The 26,341-nt window shown below is 35.5% G+C and overlaps 1 protein-coding gene across 2 annotated transcripts in view; it reads right to left on the bottom strand.

The window, feature by feature from the left end:
• Positions 1–26,341, bottom strand: part of PPFIA1 (PTPRF interacting protein alpha 1) — a 54,466-nt gene that overhangs the window by 13,690 nt on the left and 14,435 nt on the right. For both annotated transcript variants that reach the window (XM_015816006.1, XM_015816007.1), the window contains exons 2-18: positions 25,931–26,032; positions 23,554–23,718; positions 20,535–20,609; positions 19,349–19,450; positions 17,923–18,144; positions 17,533–17,679; positions 15,881–16,015; positions 14,986–15,069; positions 14,316–14,447; positions 13,658–13,720; positions 13,042–13,121; positions 12,765–12,912; positions 9,079–9,302; positions 6,340–6,574; positions 3,302–3,453; positions 1,446–1,618; positions 175–268 (exon numbers count right to left, since the gene is read on the bottom strand). In XM_015816006.1, the coding sequence (XP_015671492.1) occupies positions 175–268; positions 1,446–1,618; positions 3,302–3,453; positions 6,340–6,574; positions 9,079–9,302; positions 12,765–12,912; positions 13,042–13,121; positions 13,658–13,720; positions 14,316–14,447; positions 14,986–15,069; positions 15,881–16,015; positions 17,533–17,679; positions 17,923–18,144; positions 19,349–19,450; positions 20,535–20,609; positions 23,554–23,718; positions 25,931–26,032 (2,333 nt within the window). The remainder of the gene's footprint in view (positions 1–174; positions 269–1,445; positions 1,619–3,301; positions 3,454–6,339; positions 6,575–9,078; positions 9,303–12,764; positions 12,913–13,041; positions 13,122–13,657; positions 13,721–14,315; positions 14,448–14,985; positions 15,070–15,880; positions 16,016–17,532; positions 17,680–17,922; positions 18,145–19,348; positions 19,451–20,534; positions 20,610–23,553; positions 23,719–25,930; positions 26,033–26,341) is intronic.

Raw genomic sequence — 26,341 nt, 5'->3', positions numbered from 1 at the left:
AATATATTTGCTTCTATAATCGTTCTTCTTTCATTAATTTTATTACATGTTATCAGAAGCTGCAAATTGCCCCCAAGTTGAGTAGAACTGTAAACATTTGTCCCTTTAAAAGCCAAATAAGTCATGAAGGAGACGTTTCTAACCTAAAAGTTTTCTTAATATATTGGAACTTACTTTTTTTGCAGTTTTCTATTCTTTTCTGCTTGTCCTCCAAGTTTTCCAAGCCCCAAACCATCTTGAGTTGAACTTTCTGCTTCTAATACACTAACTGTAAGAAACAGTAATTACGCTGATAAATATCTTCTCTAATGTTTCTGAATTAGTGTTAGATATGCATAAAAAGGGGAAGGCACATCTCCTATCATTATGTCTGCTGTCCAGCAATCAATGCACTGCTATCTTAATTACTTAGTGACCTTAAATTCATATTATTAATGAATTTAATTCGTATGTTAACAATTGATGCTATGTATATTGTTGGGGGGGTCATTCGAGTAATTAAATTCAAAGACATAATTCATATCTTGGGCTGCCACAAAGAAGAGGGAGTCAAGCTATTTTCCAAGGCACCTGAAGGCAGGACAAGAAGCAACGGGTGGAAACTAATCAAGGAGAGAAGCAACCTAGAACTAAGGAGAAACTTCCTGACAGAACAATTAGCCAGTGGAACAGCCTGCCTCCAAAGGTGGTGAATGCTCCAACACTGGAGGTTTTTGGGAGGAGACTGGACAGCCGTTTGTCTGAAATGGTGTAGGGTTTCCTGCCTGAGCAGGGGGTTGGACTAGATGACCTCCAAGGTCCCTTCCAACTTTATTATTATTATTATTATTATTATTATTATTATTATTATTGTTGTTGTTGTTGTTGTTGTTGTTGTTGTTATTTTAGGAACCCTAAATGAAATGCAGCCCTTGAAACTAAAGTAATTGTGTCCTCCTAAAGGTCTAGCATGGCCACTTGGAAGGGTCTTTCCTAATCACCCTTGCAAATATGTGCAAATATAGGAGGCAGCTTTGCTGGGAGTATTGCTTATATGAGAGGAGTCTTGAATTATAGCAACTCAAGTATAAAACATTTATGAACATCCAGACCATAAAAGATCTATATCCAAAAAATACAAAAATTAGCACTTTCACACAAAATTATATAGTTATTAAGTTCCTGTGACCCATGACTTTGGTACATATCTGAGAAATGGCCTTTGTAATTATCAGTATGTGTAGGAGAGTTAACTGTATTATTTAAGTTAGGTTCTGCTAATTTGAATAACGTAGACATAGAGTCTACGTTATTCAAATTAGCAGAACCTAACTTAAACAATACAAAAGACAAATGTCTTTTGCCAGAAATTGACTATATTTTTTACTTTTACAAATAAGTACTTTGCATAATAGTTATCCTAGCATTTATTCAACTTTTATATTTTGGATTAGTAATATACCAACCTTGTCCCAGGATCTCTTTATTCATCTGTCCAGATCGACCTTTTTCTTTCTTACCAAATAGGCGGCCAATTGAGGATTTGATCCCCTTCTTTTTAGGAGCTTTGTGGAGAGAATCTTGACTGCTATTACTGCTACTGGGATTGCTTACTTGTCCATCTTGAGAGCCTGTAGAACTGTAGGACACAAAATTGTTAAGCCATTTCTAAAGTATTCATTACTCATGCCTATTCTGATCCAGGATCATTCAGTTAATGAATAATAAATACAAATATATTTTAATGACACAATACACATTCAGCCTAAAGGTTTGAGTGCAAAATGAAGACCATATGTTTTTAATTAATTTAATTAATTAATTAAGTTGATTTTAAAGTAAATTTTTGACTTGATGTTTATTAAAACCACCGTAACAGAATTTTTTAAGGAAATTTCTACATAAATTTGAAATTGAAACCAGTGATAGCATCACCTGAACTTCTATCATTTTTAAAATCCAATAGAAATACATAAATAGAGAATCCATCAATATAAATAATTATAATTACTACTGTGGATTCTTTCAGTTAATTTTATTTTAAATAGCTATGGGAAATTAATTATTTCTGACACATTTTGTTATTACACTATAGTTTACTACTGCTATTATTAAAACATTTCTAGACTGTTTTGGTGCTAACAAAGACCCCTAATTAATTTATAATGTAATCAAACCCAATCTATTTACTAAAATACTATTAAAGAGAATTATATTAACACAAAAAAAACCCAGAGAAGTTGCAAGGTATCAACTTCAATATGTGAATTAAGCAAAACTGAAAATCAGATGGAATAAGACTACAAGCAAGCTTGACTACTATAACCACTTTCAGATACAATTTCCCAGTACTCCCAGATACGGTTCTAAAATTATTTTTTTACTGTTTTTGAACTGGTAAAGCCATAAAAATGGGAAGTTAATTCAAAAGGAAGCAGTGTTGCAACTATTCAGTCCAAAAGCTGTTTAAAATTTAGGTGATAAATTTAATTTTTTTTAATTAAAATCCATTTAGATCAGAGGTTCTCAACCTATGGGTCGCGACCCCATTTGGGGTCGATCGACCATTTCATGGGGGTCGCCAAGCAAGGCTGTCCGCCATTTTTTTCCCTTTTCCGGCGGGTGCCTTACCTCCCTTGGGCTGGGCCAGCTGGTGGTCGGCCTGCTCCGTCTCTGCCACTTGCCAGCTACGCCTCGGCCGGCGCAGGGGGCGGAACCACGCATGCGCGGCGCTCCCGGGCAGGGAAAGTCCTCGACTTACGACCGGTTGGGTAGTCCTCAAATTACGACCGGTTTAGTCCTCGACTTACGACCGGTTTAGTCCTCGACTTACGACCGGTTGGGGGTCGCGGCATTAAAAAGGTTGAGAACCACTGATTTAGATCTTATGATTAATTTTAAGTAAACAGAAATGCACCAAGTCAGCACAAAATTGAATGGGATTTTTCCCCCTAGAACTGTGTTTAGCATTGCAGCTTTAGTTTGGTATCTGAAAGTCATGGAAATTATTAAATTTGCCACAAGTAGAAAGTATCTGTTTTCCACCTTATCAAAGAATGTGAGGACAAAACATTGTATTAGTACAGAAAAGGGAAGAGCAGTGATACTGGGAGCAAGAGGGTATAACCCCTCCAAGAATTATCTCAAATAGTCTAGAAGACAAACTGCCAACAAAAGGGGAAAAGAGGTAAAAAAAGAGAACATTTAGAAAACAGGCAGCAATGCAAACTGGTCTTTGGAGGCCAAAAGAACAAATAACATATAACATAACCATACAAAGTTGTTTGTGATACAGATCTCTATCTTTATTCAAAAGACTTACTTTCGAAGATCTCTTATATCTTCCTGGCTCATTGTATGCAAAGCTCCTTTATAAGATTTATCCAAATGCAGTGATCGAGGTGAAGAAGGTGGCGAGGTCTCACATTTTATTGTAGCCTTGTCATCTCTAACTTCTTCTCTAGAAACTGGAGACTAAGAATGAATGCAACTTAAGTATGTCTTGCATCTTAAATTAAAATATGAAAACAGAGCAGTAAACAAATTTTAACTATTACAAATTTCTCTGTCTTAGAAATTGCTCTTTTCATAAGTGAATAGATAAAATATCTCTCAAGAAAGCTATACAAATAAGAAGAGGTGTTTATAATTTTTTTATCATAAGTAGATATGATAATGCACAAGGAACAATGAACCTTGCAACTGAACTATATAAATTTGAAATTGCTTTTGGAAGATCTGAAGTGACTTCCTGAAATTAATAGGTAGAATTCGATAGAGCGTTTTACCAGATTTCTTTTTTTCTTAAAACTTTCCCAAAAACAGAAATGTAGAGATTTGAAATAAGGTCTTGTAAAGGAAATAATGTTGTAATATGTATATTAGTTTTTCAGTAACCATTGACAAGCATCACTACTACATTTATTTCTAATCTTTTAGGAATGTAAGTGATCTGAAGGTTTATGCAGCTAAAAGACAAGACATTTTCAATGTAGTATACAATAAGAAGGGATACAAAATTAGATCCCGTGTTTCTACACAAGCTGGCCCAAAGAAATCAGAAATAGAAGAGTTAACGTGGAATGTACTACAATCAGAAATGCAAACCTTCAACTACCCAATCATTCTCTAGATTGAATCCAAACATAGCTACATCTAAAGGTCAAAGTGATTTCCATTTCATTTTAGTAATACTTACTGAAATCTGATTTGGGTAGAAGTTAGATAACATGATGCTGCCATTGTTCTTTTAAAGAAATCTAAAGCAGAGAAACGGGATGTACGAAAATCCTTACTCTACATATAGGGTTTCGGCCTACACTGTACCTTTTAAATTATTTTGTTCTTTGACGAGCAAATATGTAAGTACACTACCCAGTTTCTATCTCTGCTTTTCAGTGAAGAAAGGCTTAGTGGAATGTATGTATCTGGAGAATAAGCAAACAGCAAAGATGGACATATAGAAATAATTTGCATAATTAGGAGTGGTCATGTTGACCAAGGCATTTCACACACACACACAGACACACACACACATGCATACAAATAATTGTATAATACTAGATTCAACATAAGTCTGCTGTTGAAGCTTTACCTTTCTATGGTGTTTCCTTAAATCACTAGGCTGACAGATGCATGCAAAGAAGAGAAAGTAAAATAAAGCAGATTGGTAGATAATTTCAATTTTAAAAGAACTAACATAACATTCTACGATTATTTGGGAAAAGTGAAGTAAAATACCAAGTAAGCCTTTTGACTAAATTGTTATATTAACCAGAAAATACCTTTGTCCTAAAAGCATGGCTATGATTTGTAGAGTTCCCCCCCCCCTTTGCAGACCAGTTTAAATATAATCAATCTTGGAGGTCAGTCTTAAGGGCTAGTAAACAATAGAAATAAATCTTTAACTAGCTATAAGGAATACAAGTATATTTTTACCCTAAAAACACTTGGATCCTTAATAACTAAACTTTTCAATGAAAATACATATTTATAAGTATGAGGATTCTTGGGGATCTTGTAAGAAAAAAGACTGAAGCAAAGATATTGTTCTAATTCTTATATACAGAAAAAAAGAAGAGTTGTGATTTCTCTTACAATAGAATCCATGGTTATAAAGTTTCCATCAAGTTTAACTCTTGGTAACTTCATAGAGACATTTATGTAACTTTCTTGAAATCAAAGAGGAAGTGGTTCCCTATTGCTTTCCAAGATCATTATCCTATTTTCCTGGTATTTTGGAGGCCTTCCATATAAGTACAGGTAGACCTCGAGTTATAACAGTTTATTTAGTGACCACTCGAAATTACAGTGGCACTGAAAAAAGTGACTCATGACTGTTTTTCAGACTTCCATTGCACCATCCCCAAGGTCATGTGATCAAAATTTAGAAGCTTGTCAACTGGCTTATATTTGTGACGGCTGCATATCCCGGGGTCATGTGATTACCTTTTGAGATCTTCTGAACAGCAAAGTCAATGGGGATGCCACTCCATTTAACCGAGTTACTAACTTAACAATTGCAGTAATTCACTCAACAGCTGTGGTCAGAAAGGTTGTAAAATAGGGCAAAACTCACTTAACAACTGTCTCGCTTAGCAACTGAACTCTTAGGCTCAATTGTAGTGATAAGTCGAGGACTGCTTGTACTAAACAGGTCCAACCTTGCCTAGCTTCCATGCCCAGTCAAGAGGGAAAAAGAATTTAGGACAAGTTGCATTTTGCAAAACACAGCTAAGTCTACAATTCAGAACTTGATGAGGCCATTTAAGTTACTACGTTCCATTACTCCCTACCTGTTGAATTCAAGATGTAATAATTATTTAAAAACAAAACAAAACAAAACCAACCCAAATGTATTGTGGAAAAGCTGCTAATAATGTCAAAGAAAATAAACTACATTTCATTAGATATAATTTGCTACCAGTTCCAAACATAAGCTAAATCTCAGGTTAAAGTCCTATCAATATCTCATAATGAAAAAAAAAAAACTGACTTTCATAATCAAGACGTAGAGGCAGGTCACATAGTCATAACCTGACTTATAAACTGATATGTCTCTCTGTGTATGTACAATCAGGTTTTAATTTATGCACATAATTTCTTTGCTCTTTTGCATAAAATATGATTAAAGAAGTCAAGAGTTAAGGTTACTAGCTTCAGAACTACTTTCTTATAAGACAAGAAATCATGGTTAGGAGATTCCTGTTTTTTTTTTTTAATTTATTGCTAAGGCATAATAAATCAAGGAGTTCCATTCACAAACAGTGCCATAAGCACCATGTAAAATGGGGAAAATACTAGAGATGTATTTTCTTACAGGGGGAAGGAAAGAGAAAAGATGAAACAGGTAATACTTACTAATGTCATAATTCCTAGTCTGTCCACTTCTCGAGCAGGACTGTGTGGCATTCTTCGAGGAGTAGAAAGCCCACTTCCTGGTGGAGAGGAGCCAGAAAGGTTTCCACTAGGAAAGGGAGGTGGGATAGAGTTCATTGATCGAAATCGACCAGGATTGTCTAAACTCCCACTGTCAACACGACTTTCTATCTCCTCTGCTCTTTGCTCAGTGTTTTCCTTTTCTTCTTGGATCAATCTAAAGAATTAAGAAATGATGCAATTCATAAAACCAAAGCAACACTACAACCAACAAATACAACAGTTGGCATATATAGAATGTATCTACAGCCCAATGCAACTTTGGGAAAGGATACACATTTAAACACCAGGTAGAATGAAAGTAAATAACTGCAACCTACATGCTGAATTTGTTTATCAATATCTCTTGTATTACTTTAAGTATACTTTCATGTAATATTAAATTATTTAATTACAGGATTAATCTTAGGGTCTATGTCAGTGTTTCTCAACCTTGACCATTTAAAGGCATGTGGACTTCAACTCCCAGAATTCCACAGCCAGCATTGCTGGCTGTGGAATTCTGGGAGTTGAAGTCCACATGCCTTTAAATGGTCAAGGTTGAGAAACACTGGTCTATGTAGAAGTGCTTGATACAGTTGTAGGAATAAAATAGAAACATACTTTTCAAATAAAGACCACTGAAATTATTCCATTCTGTACAAACTCCAGTCCATTGGAGTTAGGTGGCCAATACATTTAAATAAATAAATACAATTATCAATTACAATCAAAAATAATTTATAATTGTTGCAACTTAACAAGTACTTTCCTTAAAGATTCACTGACACTACAATTAGTTGGGATAAATAGGTTGTAGTAGCTGCTTACATATGCTCTATTACAAATCATAATGAAAGCTAACCAACTAATATTCTGTTTCTTAATAACACATCACTGAAGAAATGGTTATTTAGATTCAGATTCTTACAATAAGAGCAGTGCTATTTTGGGGGAAAATGAAAAAGATGCTAAAAACTTTGCTTGCTAATTCTACCCAACAGAAAATAAGCTTCTTTACACAGACCACTGCCTTGATCTTCCTGTTTTTTCAATATGTTAGGTGCAATGAATTGGAAAGCAAAAAACAAAAAAAGTTATTGATAACTAACTCATCTCATGGATTTCAACCCTTAAAATATTAATTTATAGATTTCTGATAAAACTCATGGTGTGGGCTGGGTTATCTGAGGGAAACCCCCCCCCATCCTCAATTACATTTCTCACCCCATCAGATCTGGCAAAGAGGGCACACTATAGTCATGTCCGTCAGTGAATTACATTTGGCAAGTCCCAAGAGACAAGCATTCTTTGACATAGCACCTCTCTTCTGGAATCTTCTCTCCCCTCCCCCCCAGAGTGTGATTAGTTCCGTTTTACTTATTATATTTATATGCCACTCATCTCGTATCCAGAGTGACTCCATCCCTTTCAACATTCTGCAAAACCTGCCTACAGTAGTGGCCAAAATTGTGGAAACCTTTTGGGAAAAGTGTATTTTTGAGGTTTGATGGCTAGTAACACCACTTTATTTTGGAGTAGGACCATAAAATTATATATCAATGGAAAGATAATTTAATCAAGAATATAATGCAACAAAGTTTGTTCAATTATCTGTACTGTATTCTATGAAAAGTTATAGCCAAATAACCAGAAAAAGGAAGCACAACTTGCTTAGGTTGATATCAGGCAGCTTTCTTTCATCTGTTTGTAGTTAATGAGCATGAGTGTTTAGACAGCCAATCAGGTGTCATCTTGTTTTGGCAATGAGCCAATCAGATCACAGTAGGATTCAGTTATTGATGTCATGTATTGAAGCTGAGAGGAGGACATTTGTCAGTGTGTTATGTAATCGCTATCAAGTTGGTTGGGTTTTTTTGTGTTCTTTCATTTAGTGAGCTTGTAAAACATAATAAAATTAAAGTAATGGTGCAAAGAGTTGACTGATCGCCCAGAAAGTGATGTAAAATAGTATTATTAAGTGAACAAGGCTACAGTTATAAAGAAATTAGAAGAAAAATTGGAAACTTAACCAAAGGTGGCATTTCTACTGTACACTTTTCCCAAAAGTTTCCACAATTTTGGCCACTACTGTATGTTATCAGGCCTGGCTCTCCCTGGAAAGGTTTTGTGATGACTCACTTACTGTATTTAATATCATCCTCTCCTGTTTTGTGTGCCTTTTTTTTTGTTATTTTTTTACTGTGACTTTTATGTATTTACTGGTTTTTAACTAAGTGTTGTACAGCACCCAGAGTCACTTTCACATTCCATTATGAGGGATTGTTGGTGCTCTCTGAGTTTAGTTGTTTTCTTGCAGATGTTTCATTAGCCAAACTAGGTAACATCGCTACAAGAAAACAACCAAGCTTAGAGAACACCAAGAACCTCTTATTTCAACCGTGAGCTACAAATATTCTCCTTTATTGTTTCATCTTTCTGTCTATATTTAGTCATGCTTATTCTTCAGGTTTAAATAATGTTAAGTTCTTGTTCCCTATTTAACACTAACAAAAGTAACTAAACTCTGGCTGACACAGAGTGAAGTACTAATATTTTTAGCTGCGCCTACGGGTCAAGCCACTGAAAGGAAGCCAGACTTCTAATGTTACGAGAATAAAAGGACATTAGTGAACTTCAAATGTAATATTGAAAATCAATGACAAAAAATTAATCCTGTACCTAATTTCTTTATTGATGGCATCCAATTGCTCCTGAAGCATCATGGCTAAGGTCTGGGCATCTGCCTGACCACTAGGTGACAAGAGATCAACTGAGCTGAATATAGTTTCTCTGTCCTCTTCACCATCTGAGATATCAGCATCACTCTCAAAGGCTTGTGCAACATTTGCCAATACACTTGCTTGTTGTGCACGTTCCCAATCTTGCTCATTAAGAGTCTGAACCTATTTAAAATACATGATTTCAGCTGTAATTTTAAATATCTCTTCCATTTAAAAAAAAATATAAAGTCTGTATAACTTCACTTACATGCTGCAGAAATCAATCACAACAGTAGTATTTAGAATGCAGTAAAAGCAAAACAAACATTATTAGATTATATTCACAGGACATACTTTATGATTAAAAACTAAGAAAATAAATATATAAATACATTACTTAGTACGTCAACTATTGCCCCAATCCTGTTTTTTTTTCTCCTTTATCAGGCAGAATTCATAAACCAACACAAGCTTTATTTTATAACCCAAGCTTGTAAAGAAGAAACAAAACAAGATTAGATAATTTACTCAATAAACCACACATACAACTTGGTCTTGATAAACCAGGATCCATTAGAATCCCAGTTTATGTGAATACAGCATAAAGGCTGGATCCAGATTTCCCCAATCAAAATTTCACTTAAGAGCAATAGAAGCAGGGGACATTTTTTAGTAATTCATCCAATGCTTTCTATGACACTTGAAAATGGGCTGGTCTTCTAAAAACAATGTGGGAGGTGCTGTGGGGGGAAACAGGGAATGTGCAAGTATCAACCCTTTTCTATCATCTAGCAGGAATCAAGGCTGGATCTGACTCCACAAAAGGAAATAGTTTTAAGTTATGAAATAGTAAATCTAGATCCAGCCTCTATGCCAGTGGTTCTCAACCTTCCTAATGCCGCGACCCTTTAATACAGTTCCTCATGTTGTGGTGACCCCCAACCATAAAATTATTTTCGTTGCTACTTCATAACTGTAATGTTGCTACTGTTATGAATCGTAATGTAAATATCTGATATGCAGGATATATTTTCATTGTTCAAATTGAACATAATTCTATTCTATTCTATTCTACTCTACTCTCTTCCATATTGTCTATTCTATTCTCTCTTCCATATTGTCTATTCTATTCTATTCTATTCCATTCTATTCCATTCTATTTCATTCCATATTTTCTACTCTATTCTGCTCTGCCCTGCTCTACTCTGCTCTATATTCTGTTCTGTTCTGTCCTATTCTATTCCATTCTATTCCATATTTTCTACTCTGCTCTGCTGTGCTCTGCTCTATATTCTATTCCGTTCCATTCCTTTCCATTCCATTCCATATTTTCTACTCTGCTCTGCTCTGCTCTATATTCTATTCTGTTCCGTTCCGTTCCATTCCATATTTTCTACTCTGCTCTGCTCTGCTCTGCCCTACCCTACCCTGCCCTGCCCTGCCCTGCCCTGCTCTATTCTATTCTATTCTATTCTATTCTATTCTATTCTATTCTATTCTATTCTATTCTATTCTATTCTATTCTATTTAGACAATTTAGGATCGTCTTCTTCCTGGTTATTCGAACAAGATTCAGTTATAGAAATGACAACTTTCCGATCATTCTCTACATCTCCCAGCTTTGCATTTGGAGTGAAATGAATCCCAAATTGCCCTTAGTATATTTTATTATTTTATTTCAAAACGGTCAGAGAGGAGGGTAATTTCCCTAAGAACCGCCCGCTCCTGTCTCTCAGCCCTGCCCCTTTCGAGGAGGAGAGTTTGGGTGGGTGGGGAGCAGAGGGAAAGCGTTCTCTTCTCACGGAGGAAATTGGACTCAGTGGCTCGCCGTACACGAAGCCTTAAGCAGCATGAGAGTTGGAAGAGCGAGGGGTTCGCCTTTCCATCCCTGCTGCAGGGCTTGCAGCTTTGTGGGTTGGTACTTTCATGCTCGCGAAATTCGAAACGCCACAATGGCTCAGAACGTTCACACTGTCTCTCACACTGCCCATCACTTGTCACATTTGCCTGGGAAAGGTAAACGCCACCCTCGCCGTTTGGGGGGTTTCACAAAGGGACCGTGCGGAATGGAACATGTCCGGCACCGACACCCCACTCCCTTGCAAAATGTGCGTGGAACGCAGGAAAAAGTCCCCTCAGTGGGGGAGAGGAGGAGAAGCGCTTTTAATTCCACGCGTTCTTTCTTCTTTTTCTCCCCCCCTCCACCCATTTCTTGCATGGCTTTAAATAGGTGATTATTTCTGAATTCTAGCTTTGTCCCTAGCTTTGGAAACGGCTTGCTGAAAGCTTTATAAGCGGTGTCTCAGTAAGACCATCGGAAATATGTGTTTTCCAATGGTCTCAGGCGACCCCTGTAAAAGAGTCATTCGACCCCCAAAAGGGTCGTGATCCACAGGTTGAGAACTGCTGCTCTATGCAAATGCTTTGTGATGCAGTGGTGAAGCTGTTGGATTAGTACCTAGGAGAGCAGATTCAAGTCTATCCATAGTCATGGAAGCTCACTGGGTGATTTTGGGCCAATCACTATGTGTCTCAGCCCAACCTACACTACTGGGCTGTTCTTGTAGAATAACAGTAGGGGAAAGTGCTATGTAAGCCACCTTGAGCTCCTGGAGAAAAGGCAGGATATAAATGAAAGAATCAATCATAGCAGATGGAGGAGAACCATTGTACATTAAAATATCTCTGTTTCTAGTTTCCCAGTAAGCAATGTTGAAATTAACTGTCTTATCTGTTTAACGCTACAAATAAAGTGCCAATCAAACATTTAAAACCAGCTGCCCAACTTTGGGAGCTGGGTGCAGTAATCTATGATAAATTATCAAGCAAACATTCCACCCGAATCTTACTTCTGTAGGTGGGCTGAGGGAAGATTAATTTTGCATACTTAGTACAAATCATTTTGAGTTATTAAAGTATTGTAAGTAATGAATAGCCTTATTATTGATGTATGAATATAAGTGTACACATGCACTGAAGTCTGCACAATTTTGCCTTTCTTAAGGTTATATTTTGCAATTCATATTCTTATCTGCCTCATGCATCAAGACTTTCATATAACAGCTGCTTCAAATGCATGTTTTAAATACAGAACCTGAAATACATAGTTCTTAATCATGCAGCAGGACAAGCTACATGGAATGTTGTTTACTTTAAAATAAAATAAAATAAAATAAAATAAAATAAAATAAAATAAAATAGTAAAATTAAACAGAAAAAAAAAATAATAATAAAGTTTCAGGGCAAAAAGTCCTCCCCAATTTAAACAATAAAAGCAACAATAGCACAGCCTCAAACCACCTATACATTAAGATGTTAGTACAGTTTTAGACCAGATAAAAAAGCAGGCAAATCTTTTGAAGATTTATATCAATAAACTGAACCAGTTTTGTCTAATGGTTAATGTAATAGACTGGGAGCAGGGAAACCTAGTTCTGCTTTAGGCAAAGAAACCAACTTGGTGATCCTGAGCCAGTCACTTTCTCTCAGCCCTAGGAAGATAAACAATGGCAAAAAATAACTTCTGAAAACATGTAGTCAATAGGGATCAAGACTGACTTGAAGGTAAATTAATAAATAAGTATTTTTAAAATGGTGCACTAACTTAAGCTATTTTAAAAATTATTTGCTTAAATTCCAACTTACCCTTGAAGGCTCATCTCGCAGAGCTGCTAAGCGTCCTTTCTGTGGACGTCGTAGAACTGAGGTGCTGTAGGAATCTGTCTGATTGTCTGCTATAACTGAAGGTGCCAGTGGATATCTAAAATCTGGTACACTACCTAAATGTGGCCTACTGAAATTAAAACAGAGGCAGATTTAGCATTAATAATTACTCTCCTATACGTTTCAGTTAGTTGTTGACAATGAAATGGATTAATTTAGCACATCTTGAATGCAGAACTATTTTCACTAATAATTATACCTATGATGAAGAGCAGGGCCTCTGATCCTCAACTGGTCATTTTCAGCCCTTATTGCTTCAACATTTACTACCAACTGATCCTGTGGGGAAAAAAGATTATTCATATACCTTAATGTTACAGGTGCATACTTTTTCAAACATATCCAAATATTTTAGATAATTCTAAATTTTAAATTTGAATGTCTTTTGAATAAAAAATAAAATTTTATTGTGTTATCACCCAAATACTCTTCATTCTTTCATTATTGCTAGTATAGCTGTAAATAATCTACTGGTTTATCAAACACAGGCTTTGAAAAAAAAGATTAGTGAAGCAAAACAGTTAAGATCCACAATCAGCTAAAGTTTTGATATCAATTTTTAAAAAAAACAAAACGTACAATAATAAAAAATAAAAAATCCACAAATTGTGCAGAAGGACTATTATCTTTGGGCTACTACATTATACTTGGTATGAAACCTTTAAAATTATGGAAAGTGAAATATTATTGCTAGTGCAGAAATAATTGCAACAAAAAAGGCATAATATATTAAAACTTCACAAAAGTAAGAGTCTCATTTTTATTTTATTTTATTCATTACAACTTAAGACAACATTTTTATTTTCATCTAATACCTTTTCATTTTGAAGCTCCTCCACTTGTTTCTTGGTACTTTCAATTTCACGGAGAAGGGAATTCTGGATATTAAATTTAATACAAAAGTTAATTAATACAAAGAGCTGTTAAGATTTGGGTCTGCATTTTTTAAAGAATACCTTTTTACTATTTTACTTTTATGATTATAACATATTTAATTCTGCCACCCGTTCTAGTTGATATACACATTCTTTGCATTCATTCTGCTAAACAAGGTCCTATGTTTTCTACTTATTTAAAAATGATATAGACATTTATTTCTTGATCTCCAGATGCTAAGTTTCAGGATAGGAAGTTGCATAATAGTTAATTCAGTGTGCAGTCGATATAATTGCTTTTTGTTGTCAATGAAGGAGAGATTGTCGTAATAGATTGTTATCACTTATATCTATTAACAGCTGGAGAGATAGAGATAGAGATAGACAGACAGACAGACAGACAGACAGAACAGACAGACAGCAGGCAGGCAGGCAGGCAGGCAGGCAGGCAGGCAGGCAGGCAGGCAGGCAGGCAGGCAGGCAGGCAGGCAGGCAGGCAGATAGAAATTTATATGTTTATAGTTTTTACAAATATGTTTTATCAATTTATCAAGCATCTACTGCACTTGAAGTAATATTCATTCATATTTAAAATTACTTTATCTTCCAGAGCTGCCATTCTTTCTTTAAGGTGAAGCTGAAGTCTCTCATTAGATTCAGATAAAAGTTTATCAACTGTATCAGATAAACGTTTATTATGTTCTTCATTCATCTTTTCTCTTTGACGAGCCTAAATAAGAGGAATAGGAGGAAGGTAAAAAAATAAATAACAAGAATGAGCACCACTATCTTTTGCATACTTAATGTATAAACCTACTTATACATACTTAATGTATAAACTCTGTCAACCCTGGATTTTTATCTTTTTCTGATAGGATTTATCTTTGTCTTTCCAAACATGATAGCTCATACATTTTATATCATGACATCTAAATTAACTCTTTTGAAAAGCCACATGAAGATTGGTGGAAATGATGGCCATTTGTTCATATAGTCACTAGATGCCAATCCTGACTCAACTGAAAACAGTTGTGTGATTTTAACATTAATATTTAATTATAGGCAGCTAATTCTGTTCCAACTTACCCTTTAGTGCTTCCTAATGTTTTTGCTAGTATTTCATGTATACTCCTAAACAAGTTTTACCCATCTTATTTCAACTTCATGTAGATTAGTAAAATATGCTTTCCTATGCCAACCTGAAATTCACCGTTGATTTTTTTTATGCCAGAGAAAAGAAACACAATGTCCTCACTGTAATGACATACCCTTAATAGTTCTTGATTTTTTTCTTCTAGCTGTGTTTCCATTTGTCTCAATCGTTCTTCAATGTTTCCGTGTCTTTCTTCAGCCTGCCATTTTAAATAATACTGGTAATTAAAATCTAAGAATGCATCAGAAGAAAAATATTAGCAAACAAGCATATCATGCTGTACGAGACTGCTATTTTTGCTCACACACTGCAAGATGTTCAAGATATATTACTGCCAAGGCTGGATGAATTCATGCATCAAATGAGCAATTTATTTTCTCACTCTGTAACATCTTGCTATGATGACTGAAGCAACAGGAAATCTTGACAAAAGAGATACATTTGCATTATGCATCTCAGAAAAAAAAAATCTCTATTATCTTCCCCACATTCATTTTAATGTGTGAAGTTTTTTTTTTTTAAAAAAACAAGCAATAGCAAGCAGAAATAAGGACTTAAGTCCTTTGTGTAAATTCTACCTTCCTAGACTGGGAAGTATATTCGAACAGATTAACATCTTTAGTTGCAGAATTCCGAGAAGGCAAACAGTCAAGCTACAAAAATAAGGAATAGAATGGTAGCAAGAAAAAAAATGAAATGAAAAGACATCAAGAATTTACTTTTAAATATTGGGTACAAAATTGCTGGAGTACTTAATTTATCCTATTAAGAAGTGGAAAAAGAATTTATAAGTCAGTATTCAAATCAGGCACAAAAGGCTATTTCAACATCTTCAAACCAATTAAAAACAATGAATTGCTATATCAAAGGATTAAAAAGCAAGATAAAAATAGAGAGTAGATCAGGCAATTTTAATTACCTGGTTAAAAAATAAATTGTAAATACAAGAAAATCCAAATGATCAAGAACCAACCATTTCTACTAAATATATATCTTAACACCCAGCCTACCTTAGTAAGTGCAGCAACTCTCTGAGCCAATTCAGCCTCTACTTCTGGCAGAGTTTCAGCTTTTCTCAGAGTTTGCTGCAATTTTTGTTCAGCCAGTTCCAATCGTTCTTGTAACTGCCTATTCTTGTCTTCACTCTAGAAGCAAAAATAAAGTTGCTTGTAGCAACAGCTGCAGACATACTGTACGACATTTCAATAGTTTTCCATTAGCAAAAGAAACTTGTGAGCAAATTGAGGTGGGAAATCATACAGGACAGGTCCTGTGCAATCACTGAAATTATATGCAACACAACACTCAAAAGTAGGTTTATTATTAAAAATATTTGATTTCTCATTTAGTAGGGAATAAAAACTAAAATTCCACAACAAATTAAAGTTTCCTTTAATATATTTTTCCAGACATATTACTAGATTACCTTAAAAACTGTTAGAGTAACTGTTACATATAAAATGCAGCACAAAAAAGACTTCCTTTGGTATCTCCCTATACACATATTAAAATTTGTGGTAAGTCTCTGGAACTAAATTTGGATGGATTTGAGGGGACCACAACAAGGAGGAAGGGCTTATTTTAGAAGGGGTGTCTTTCTACTATACATTCTCAGGGTACAGAAGTTATCATGTAGGCCATAGCCAGGTAAATATCCAGTATTAGCTATAAACTGAATTTTTGAACTGACTATAACTCTTCTGAGCTAAATAATTTAAAATATTTACAAAACACATGATATGGTATCCCAGGTCATATTCATTCACTAACGTTTGTGGTTCAGTGAATATGTTTGGAATTTTAAGAAAATTAGCAGTGCTCTGTTGGATCAGACCCCTGGCCCATCTAATTCAGCAGTCTGTTCTCACAGCGGCCAACAACTGCACAAAGAAGCTTACTTGTCTCCTAACAGATGGCTTTCAGAAGCCGTCACACTACCATCCAGGCTATAGCTACTGATCCCCATGATTTCCATGAACTGGTCCAACCTTTTTTTGAAGCTAATCAAGCTGGTAACCAGCACCACATCTCATCAGGGTGAATTCCAAAGTTGAATTACACATTGTGTAAAAAAAACTTCCTGTCTGCCCTAATTGAATATTGGGATTCAATTTTATAAGGTAGAACTGAACTTTTGCAAAAGTGCTACGGATGCCATTTCAAAATATTTAAATTCCTGTTCATGAAAGTGATGATGCTTTATCTCCTTCATCCCAAAGCCATCTACGATTGTGACAGCACTGCAACTGATGGCAAGCAACCAACTTTTTTTTTTCCTCTCAAAAGCTTTAGGAGGCCTGCAAATTCCATTCTGAAAAACCCAAGAATAGCCATTCCCTGAAGATCTCCACAGAAATCCCAAAGAAGAGGCATTTTTGTTGAGGGAAAAATATAAAATATGGAAAGGATACAACCTCCTTATAGCTACACAACCTGAGACAATCCGCACTTTTTCTGGGTTTTCAGATTTAAAGTCTTTCCTTTCCTTTCCACAGGGGATTTCATTTATAATTTAAATTTTCAAAAAAAAAATGGTTAACAAATTTGCATAAATTTTATCCATGTCAAATTAGCTTGAATTATTAGATACCCCTCTCCCAACCCCAAACTTTTAGTATTAATTTATGGAAACCTCAAAGTATTATTTAAATAATAAGTTTACCTGTCGATGCAATGAATCTTTGTTAGCAATTTCATTTTCAAGTTTATCATTAAGATCATGCACAGATGTAGCTTCACGTTGTGCAGCGAGGTAGCGTTTTTCAAGAGTTGTAATTCTTTCTTCCATATCTTCCTTCTGAGCCATTGCCTAAATTAACATTGTCAGAAAATTACAGAAATATATATATTCTCCCTCCATTACGTGTTTAACAGGTTGTCTTAAAACAAAATTTAATAGCTTTTATTATAGAAACCCAAGGGAATGATCCCAAACCGAGTGCTTACATCAGACCACAAGATATGCTTTAACTCATGGGGAAAACAAATATACAGAAAAGTGAATATAATTGATTAATTTTTAAAATCATATTAAAAAGTGATTTATTCTTACCTCTCGTACGTCTCTTTGCAACTTGGTGTTCATTTCCTCAGATTTGATTAGATCTTTTCTAGCAGTATCAAGATCTTCTTCCAGTTCTGCTACTCTATTAGAAAGGGCAGTAATTCTTTCTTTCATTTGTGACTGTTCTTTAGTTTGCTTTTCTATGATATCTTGAAGTTCTATTACTTTAGCAAGATCTTCATCATGATTCAAAGAGCCAATGGAAGATCTCTATTCAGAGGAGGAAAATGCCACTGTTAATTTAAAAAAAACCCTTTAACATAATGAAAGCATAAATATGTGCCACATAATTTTTCACACTAAACCAGAGGTCCCCAATTTTTCTGGCTTGGCGGCCTGGCACAAGGGGGGAGGGGAGATAGTTCCGCTCAAGTGGCAGAGCTCCATTTGCACAAGCACAAGCTCCTGCCACTCACAGCTCCACTCAAGCAAGCAGTGAGCGCTTGTGAAGCTCCACTCAAGAGTAGAGCTGCATGCGCCCACGCACTCGCACGCTACTCGCGTGCGCAGATCCGCTCATGTGAGCGACGGGCACTTGCGAAGCTCTGCTCGTGTGAGGGGAGCTGCGCACACAAGTGGGGCTACACATGCATGCACCCTCACACACTGCTCTTGTGGCCCGGTTTCGAACTGGCCTTCTGTTAGTGAGCCACAGCCCAGGGGCTAGGGACCCCTGTACTAAACCACTGATTCAAGTGAGAACAAAAGAACTAATAGCTTGTTCTTACTACTTTTCGGGATTTTTTTCACTGTGGACTTCTGGTCCTCAGAAATTCAAGAACCAGCCCAAAACATTTTTTTGCCTGAAAATGTTATTTCTCTTATTACTTGAACATCCCCTATAAAAAAATGGTACAGTTAGTCCTCGACTTACAATACTTTATTTAGTGACCATGCAAAGTTACAACGACATTGAAAAAAGTGACTTATGACTGTTTTTCACAGTTACAAACTTCAGAATCCTCATGATCATGTGATCAAAATTCAGAAACTTGGCAAGTGGTTCATATTTATGATTGTTACTGTGTCCTGAGATCATGTGATCACCTTTTGCAGCCTTGTGGCAAGCAAACTCAATAGGGAAGCCAGATTCACTTAACAACCAGTTACTAATTTATTAAGTGATTGTTAAGTGATTCACTTAACAACTGTGGCAAGAAAGGTCGTAAAATGGGGCAAAACTCACTTAACAAGTGTCTCACTTAACAACAAAAATTTTGGACTCAATTGGCAAGTTGAGGATCACCTGTATATGGATCAAATGATCAAGAAAATAACACATTAAAATAGCTTACTTACTCTTTTTTTCACTGGAATGATTTGGAGAAATACGTGAGATTGCTGTATCATAAACAAATTTTGTCCTCTCAAAAAATTGAATGAAAAGGCAAATGAAAAGATGCTTTAAACATACCTTCCCATTAGTGCTAGGTATATTCTCCTGATCATGATTAATATCAGGCATTCCATCAGCTTGTGTTCTTTTTTGATTGTTTTGTTCTTTCAAAATCATTAACTGGAATAAATAAAATAAAATATTATATTAATTGACCTGCTATATTTCAAATAGAAAAAGGAACGTTTAACAAATATTAATTATTTGCAGTGATAATATTCACAAAATATATTCATGAATGGATAACAATGCCCTTGATTTTAAAGAATTATGAATTCTTATAATCTATTTAGAAGATATTTATCAGGTAACAAGCCTGTCTTTAAAACATAATACAATAAAAAATTCTAACAATAAATCAGCAATTGTCTTATATTTAACTAGTAAACAAGATTGGTCAACTGATTTTTAAGGTAAGCTAAACCATTTTAGGTATCTGCTAGTGAAAACTCATTCCTTGAAATTCCTGTGCAATATCCTCCCTAGATAAGTACGTGTGGTTCCAACTGTATTGCAATTGCAATTTTAATTCCATAAACAAGTTAAATCTGTTTTATTTCACTACTAGCTGTACCCGGCCATGCGTTGCTGTGGCTCTGTCTGGTTAAATGGAAAAGAAAGAAAAGAGAAAGCGCACGTTTGTAATATGTTTAATTTCACAATGCTTGTGGGTATACAATATTTTTTGTTGTTCCATTGTCTGTGCAGATATAGAGATTGTCTGGTTTGCCGACTCTAGAACACGCAACATATAATGTTTTTACCTGTCACAGGTGTGACATCTATATAATAGTAGGTATATAAAAGCACACGCGTATTCGAATGCAACGTTGTGTCAAAATTTGAAAGCAATCGGTGAAGAACTTTCGGAGATTTAAGATTTTGAACAAACGAACATTTACATTTTTATTTATATAGATGACTTTCGTCACCTGACTGAGGTATATCTACCTTGAAATTTGATTTTCCCGCAAGGTATTAATTTTACCCATGAAATCTCTCTCACGCACTCCCCCCAAAACCCCAGATTTGGACCCACCCATTTCAGCTACGTTATGATATCACTAGCCAAATTTCTCAATGCCAAAGAAATTGCCAACAGCCACTGACTACAAGAAAGCTTTCTCTTCTCTTGATAGGTCCTATGTAAATCTGACATTTTTCAGAACCAGTAGTCTGACTTAGTTTTTTGGAAATAACTTACCTCTTTATGTGTAGTACCTAGTTCTTCCTCCAACAAGCTACATCGTTCAAGTGCTACTCGTAACCTTTCTCTTACCTAGGAGATTAAAGTTAAAATATAAACACCAAACAATTCTGTTAGCATTAGATGCTGAAATATTCAGTAGCTATCAATAATAAATTTATATCAGTAATGTTGGTGAATGGGGATAAATCTTAAAAACAATGCAAATTATCAGCATACTTCCTATGACTGAAACCATCAAGTGATTAAGCAAATCTAATAACGCCATTAAGCATTTCCTATTGCTTTTGCCTCCAGTCCCTAATCAGCTTTGTTGCTCTTCTCTGTACTCTTTCTAGAGTCTCAACATCTTTTTTACACTGCAGTGACCAAAACTGGATGCGGTACTCCAAGCGTGGCCTTACAAAGGCATTACAAAGTGGTATTAACACTTCATGTGATCTTGATTCTATCCTTCTATTAATGCAGCCTAGCACTGTGTTGACTTTTTTGGCAGCTGCAGCACACTGCTGGCTCAGATTTACGTGATTGTCCACTAGGACTCCAAGATCCCTCTCACAGTTACTACTATTGAGCATTTGGTTTTTCTTGCCTAAATTTAGAACCTTACTTTTTTTACCATTGAATTTCATTTTATTAGATAGCGCCCAATGTTCAAGTCTGTCAAGATCCTTCTGTATTTTAAGCCTATCTTCTGGAGTGTTTGGCTATTCCTGCCAGCTTGGTGTTGTCTGCAAATTTGATGAGTTCTCCATCTATCCCCTCATCCAAATCATTGATGAAGATGTTGAAGAGCACTAGGCCCAGAACAGAGCCCTGGGGCACCCCATTACACACTTCTCTCCATGTAGATGCAGTTCCATTGAGGATCACACCCTGAGTAAGGCCGGTCAGCCAGTTACAAATCCATCTGATGGTGATGCTGTCTAACCCACATTTTTCTATTTTATCAAGAAGTAGGTTGTGGTCTACTTTATCAAATGCCTTTCTAAAGTCAAAGGAAATTATATCCACAGCATTCCTCTGGTCCCCTAATTTTGTCACCTGGTCAAAGAATACAATAAGATTTGTCTGGCACAATCTGTTTTTGACAAACCCATGTTGGCTTTTGGTAATGACTTTGTTTGCCTCTAGATGTTCGCTGATTCATTGCTTATCTTTTTCAGAATCTTCCCAGGTATTGAGGTCAGGCTGATAGATCTGTAGTTTCCTGGATCCACTTTTTTTTTCTTTTTTGAAGATGGGAACTACATCAGCTTTTTTCCAGACTTCTGGTAGTTCCCCAGTTCTCCAGGATCTTTGAAAGATATAGTTCAGTGGTTCTAAGATCACATCTGCTAGTTTCTTCAGAACCTTGGGGTGTAATCCATCTGGTCCTGGTGATTTCAATTCGTCTAGGATGGATAGGTGCTCACTTACCATTTTCTTGTGTTTCTAATCTGTTTTTTTACAGTACTATTTTAGATAGGTTGGACTGTTTTTTCCCTTTGTGTAAAGACAGATACAAAAAAACAAGTTAAGTAGTTCTGCTTTCTCCCTGTTGCTTGTCACCTTCTTGCCACTTTCTCCCACTAATGGACCAATCATCTCCTTAATGTTTTCCTTGTTTTTTTACATGTTAAAAGAAGCTATTTTTATTATTTTTTACTTTTGTCGCAAGCCTTAGTTCTTTTTGAGCCTTAGCTTTCCTCACTTCATCTTTCCAGGCTCGGGCTATTTGCTTATATTCTGCCTTAGTTATGTGTGCCCCTCTTTCCACTTTTTAAACTTGTCCATTTTGTCTTTCAATTTATCAGAGAGTTCTTTATGCAGCCATACTGGTTTCTTTTGAGAGCTTTTATTTTTCTTCTTCGTTGGTATTGTGCTAAACTGGGCTTTTATAATTTCACTTTTCAAAATTTCCCAAGCTTCTTGAGTTGTTTCCCCTTGAGGATTCTCATCCATGGAATCCTTCCTAAGCTTTCTCCAAGTTTATTGAAATTAGCTCTCTTAAAGTCCAAGACTCTAGTTTGACTATGTTCTATTGTTGTACTTGCATAATGTTGAATTCCAATATTGCATGATCACTCCCCCCCAAGGTTCCTGTGGTTTCAACACTTTCTAACATTTCATCTGTTAGTGACAATTAAATGTAATGTGGCTGATCCGCTAGTTCCCTTCTCTACTTTTGGGGAGTCAAGGTTGTCTGCTAGGTTTGTCGGGAATGGCAAAATGTTTCTGTAACAGAAAGGAGAATGGGGTAGACAATTGGGTATCCTTTCAGACTAGTCATATGGCCAATAATTATGGAAATGGCTATGAAGTATTATGGAAACTGTAGTCCATCCATGGAGGTGCTGGACTACCCTCTCCCCCCAAACTTCATAAGTTAAATGAATTGTCAGAGCAGAAATTTAAATTAATACCAATACTGCTATAGTAATTGTGATTTATGTCGTGTACCAGAGCCGAGGCAACAGTAATAATAAGCTTTACCTGAAAAGATGGAAAGGCAATATTTATTTTTGCTTCATTTTATGATTTAGACCAGGGGTCCCCATGGACCAGTATCGGGCCGTGGCATGCCAGCAACCGATCCGCACAAACAAGCAAAGCTCCATCTGCAAGATGCAGGCAGCACACAAAACCATGCACCCTCCAGTCCGTGGAAAAACCTCTCTCCATGGCACCAGACCCTGGTGCCCAAAATGTTGGGGACCTCTGATTTAGACCAATTTACAACACTCATTTTGAATTTTGGTCTGTTGATGTACAAACAACACCAATAGATGTTTAGTCTATATTCTTCATTTAAAAAAAACAACAGATTTCTCTTAGATAAAAAAAATGAAAGAACTATTTTTATACTAATAAATTAATAGTTACTGTATGTTTTTAACATTTATATTGGGAGTTACTGTACACTGCCCAGAGTTTTCTTGGAAACTCTGGGCAGCCTTAATGAATTCCATAAAATGAATGAATGAATGAATAAATAAATACAATTAATAAAGAAAAAACATCAGTAAACATTTACCTTTTCATCAAGGGCTTTGTGATGTTCAAATAGAGACTTTAGTGCTTTGAGAACTTCAACTTCACTAGAAACACCAGCTGGCGATTGAGCTTGTCTTTTTACTACGGTCATTCTTAAAGACCTTTCATGCCGGGAGACGAGGCATTCCAAATGTTCTAGTAGTAACTGAAAATCAAATGCAATTATATGAGAAAAAAGCAAGATATATTGAACTGAAGAAAATGATATTCAAACATATTTTACTATCAGTGAGACAGAAGTATCACTTTGTTTCTGCTTCTCTGTAAAGTTATGCAAGTTATACCCAGGTATTATATAGTATCATTTTTGAAGCTGAACATAACTTATAGAAAGAAATGCACTTTCATAATGTACACAGCAATCTACTCATTATTCAAAACTATGAAAAACTAAGCTTTCATTTTTTCCTATATTTTTAAAAAACAATATCACCACAGTCTAGTCCTTAATTCTTATTAATTGGTGTCTAAAGACTAAGTGCACAAAAAATATTCATCTAACGCTGAACTGAAGTAATGCAAAGAAAATAATAATATGCTTATGTTTATCTTCTTGAGCTATATAATGGAGAACATTATAATGTTAAATGTTTCTGATTTAATCAGGTAGTACATGACTTATGACCAGTCCCTTAGCAACTGTTCGAAGTTCTGACAGACCACAAGCATGGGATTTATGATAGTTCTGAAGTTCTGATGTCCATCCCACACAGTATGTGATCACATTTTGGACTCTCAGCAACTGCCTGTATTTACGCCATTTGCAGCACCCCACATCTGTGATTTACAATGTTTTTGCCAGAAACCAGTGTTTACTTCTGATTTCTGACAAAAACCACCCCATAGCAAACAAGAGGTTTGTTTCACAATCGTGACATTCAGTTAATGACTGTGGCATCTGCTTAATAACTGCGGCATTTGCTTAAAGATCACAAAAAGGTCATAAAATTGGGTCTGTCATGGGGCAACCCACTTTATGACCATCGCTACTTATGACCGAAATTGTGGGTGCACTCATGGATGTAAATCAAGAGCTACCTGTAAGTTACCTTAAAACTAGGAATATAACTGTAATAGTATAAGCATTATTTAGTTTTATAGACTTAGGAGATGTCCATATCATCTACATTTTTTTAATACTCTATAGAATAGGGGTCTTCAAACTTGGCCCTTTTATAACGTGTGGACTTCAACTCCCAGAATTCCTCAGCCAGGTACGCTGGCTGAGGAATTCTGGGAGTTGAAGTCCACACTTCATAAAAGGGCCAAGTTTGAAGACTCCTGCTATAGAACATATAAATACAGCAGGAATTTCTCCATGTCATAATAAGCCTTACCTGTTACAAAAGAACTTTGCTGCATCACTTTAAAGTGAATGATATTGGGGAGGAGATTTTAAAGGTTAAATTACTACAAAACTAATCTACACAAACACACTGAAACTTTGTTAGGGAAGCATATAATCATGCACACTTCTACATTCTCACTGTTTTAATTTGAAGTAGTTTGTTCACCTACACTCTTTTAAAAGTAGGCCATTTTAAAAGAAGGAAAGAGTGCTATTTAAATATGTTATAAACTCTGACTATATATACCAGTGTTTCTCAACCCTGACAATTTTAAGGCATGTGGACTTCAACTCCCAGAATTCCAGCCAGCATTGCTGGCTGTGGAATTCTGGGAGTTGAAGTCCACATGCCTTAAAATTGTCAAGGTTGAGAAACACTGGTATATACCATCTTGAACACTTTTCTTTCAAAAATGTATATCTAACTTTAATCCCTTTAAAGAAGTAGAAATTGTTCAGAAAAGATTTATCAGCAAATTTTGCGCTTGACAGATTTCAGGTTTCACAAGAGTGCATGTAAATCATGGATTGCCAATACTTGCTTTGAATGATTTTGCATTCATTAAATAGTGATGCATCTAATGAAGTGTAAGTTCATGACAGCCAGTTGAGTTTGCCTTTCTGATATACATATGGTGTAATAAAATCCTGGATTAATAGGTTAAGCTAGTGACTGCAAGGATTAGCTTTTAGTCTCTTCAGAAAACTCAGTTAAAGGATCGCGGAGATCTACAGTTAGAAAGTTAACAGTTTTGGTGTATGAAAAGCATATTTAATAACAAGAGAATAAATTATCCTACAGTATTATTATGTAAGATAAATATACAGTCTTGAAACATGAAATGTTTTTCTTACTAGTGGAGATAGCCATTTTTGAAATTAAGGCAGATGAATAAAATTAATATTTTTATTCACTTATAAAAAAAACCCAAAATTACATGTAAGATTCCATTTCAAGAAAAAATCCTAACACAAAATAGAAACAAATGATACCAGAAGATGAACTGACTCTTGTATTGTTTCTTTCTGCTTTCAATTCTGCAATTTCCTCTTCCCTTTCAAGCAGTTGCTCTCTGCATACATTGAGCTCTTTAGTAAGTGCTGCAAACTCCTGAAATATAAGCAAATTATGAACATTTACAGCAATATGCATTATATACAGCATATAAATTATAGGCTATATATAACTTTGACTGATGTTATACTAAAACAAAATCACTATGCAGGGTATCTTAATATCACTTCTAGCAATTATGATTATTCTTTATAGAACAATACTCAACACTAGCCATTCTATTTCATCCAAAGCCTTCTATTTCCAATGTTGGATATTCTGCATTAATGTCAAGAAAACAGCATAGTTCTGTTTATGTTATTACCTGAAGACCATCTCAACTCAAGGGCATGTTCTTGTTTTTAA

This window comes from Protobothrops mucrosquamatus, unplaced genomic scaffold (genome assembly GCF_001527695.2).
Source record: "Protobothrops mucrosquamatus isolate PMUCROS unplaced genomic scaffold, P.Mucros_1.0 scaffold394, whole genome shotgun sequence".
Classification (NCBI taxonomy): Eukaryota; Metazoa; Chordata; class Lepidosauria; order Squamata; family Viperidae; genus Protobothrops; species Protobothrops mucrosquamatus.
Note: the sequence above shows the minus strand (reverse complement) of the source record. Positions and strands in the feature narration are given on the sequence as shown.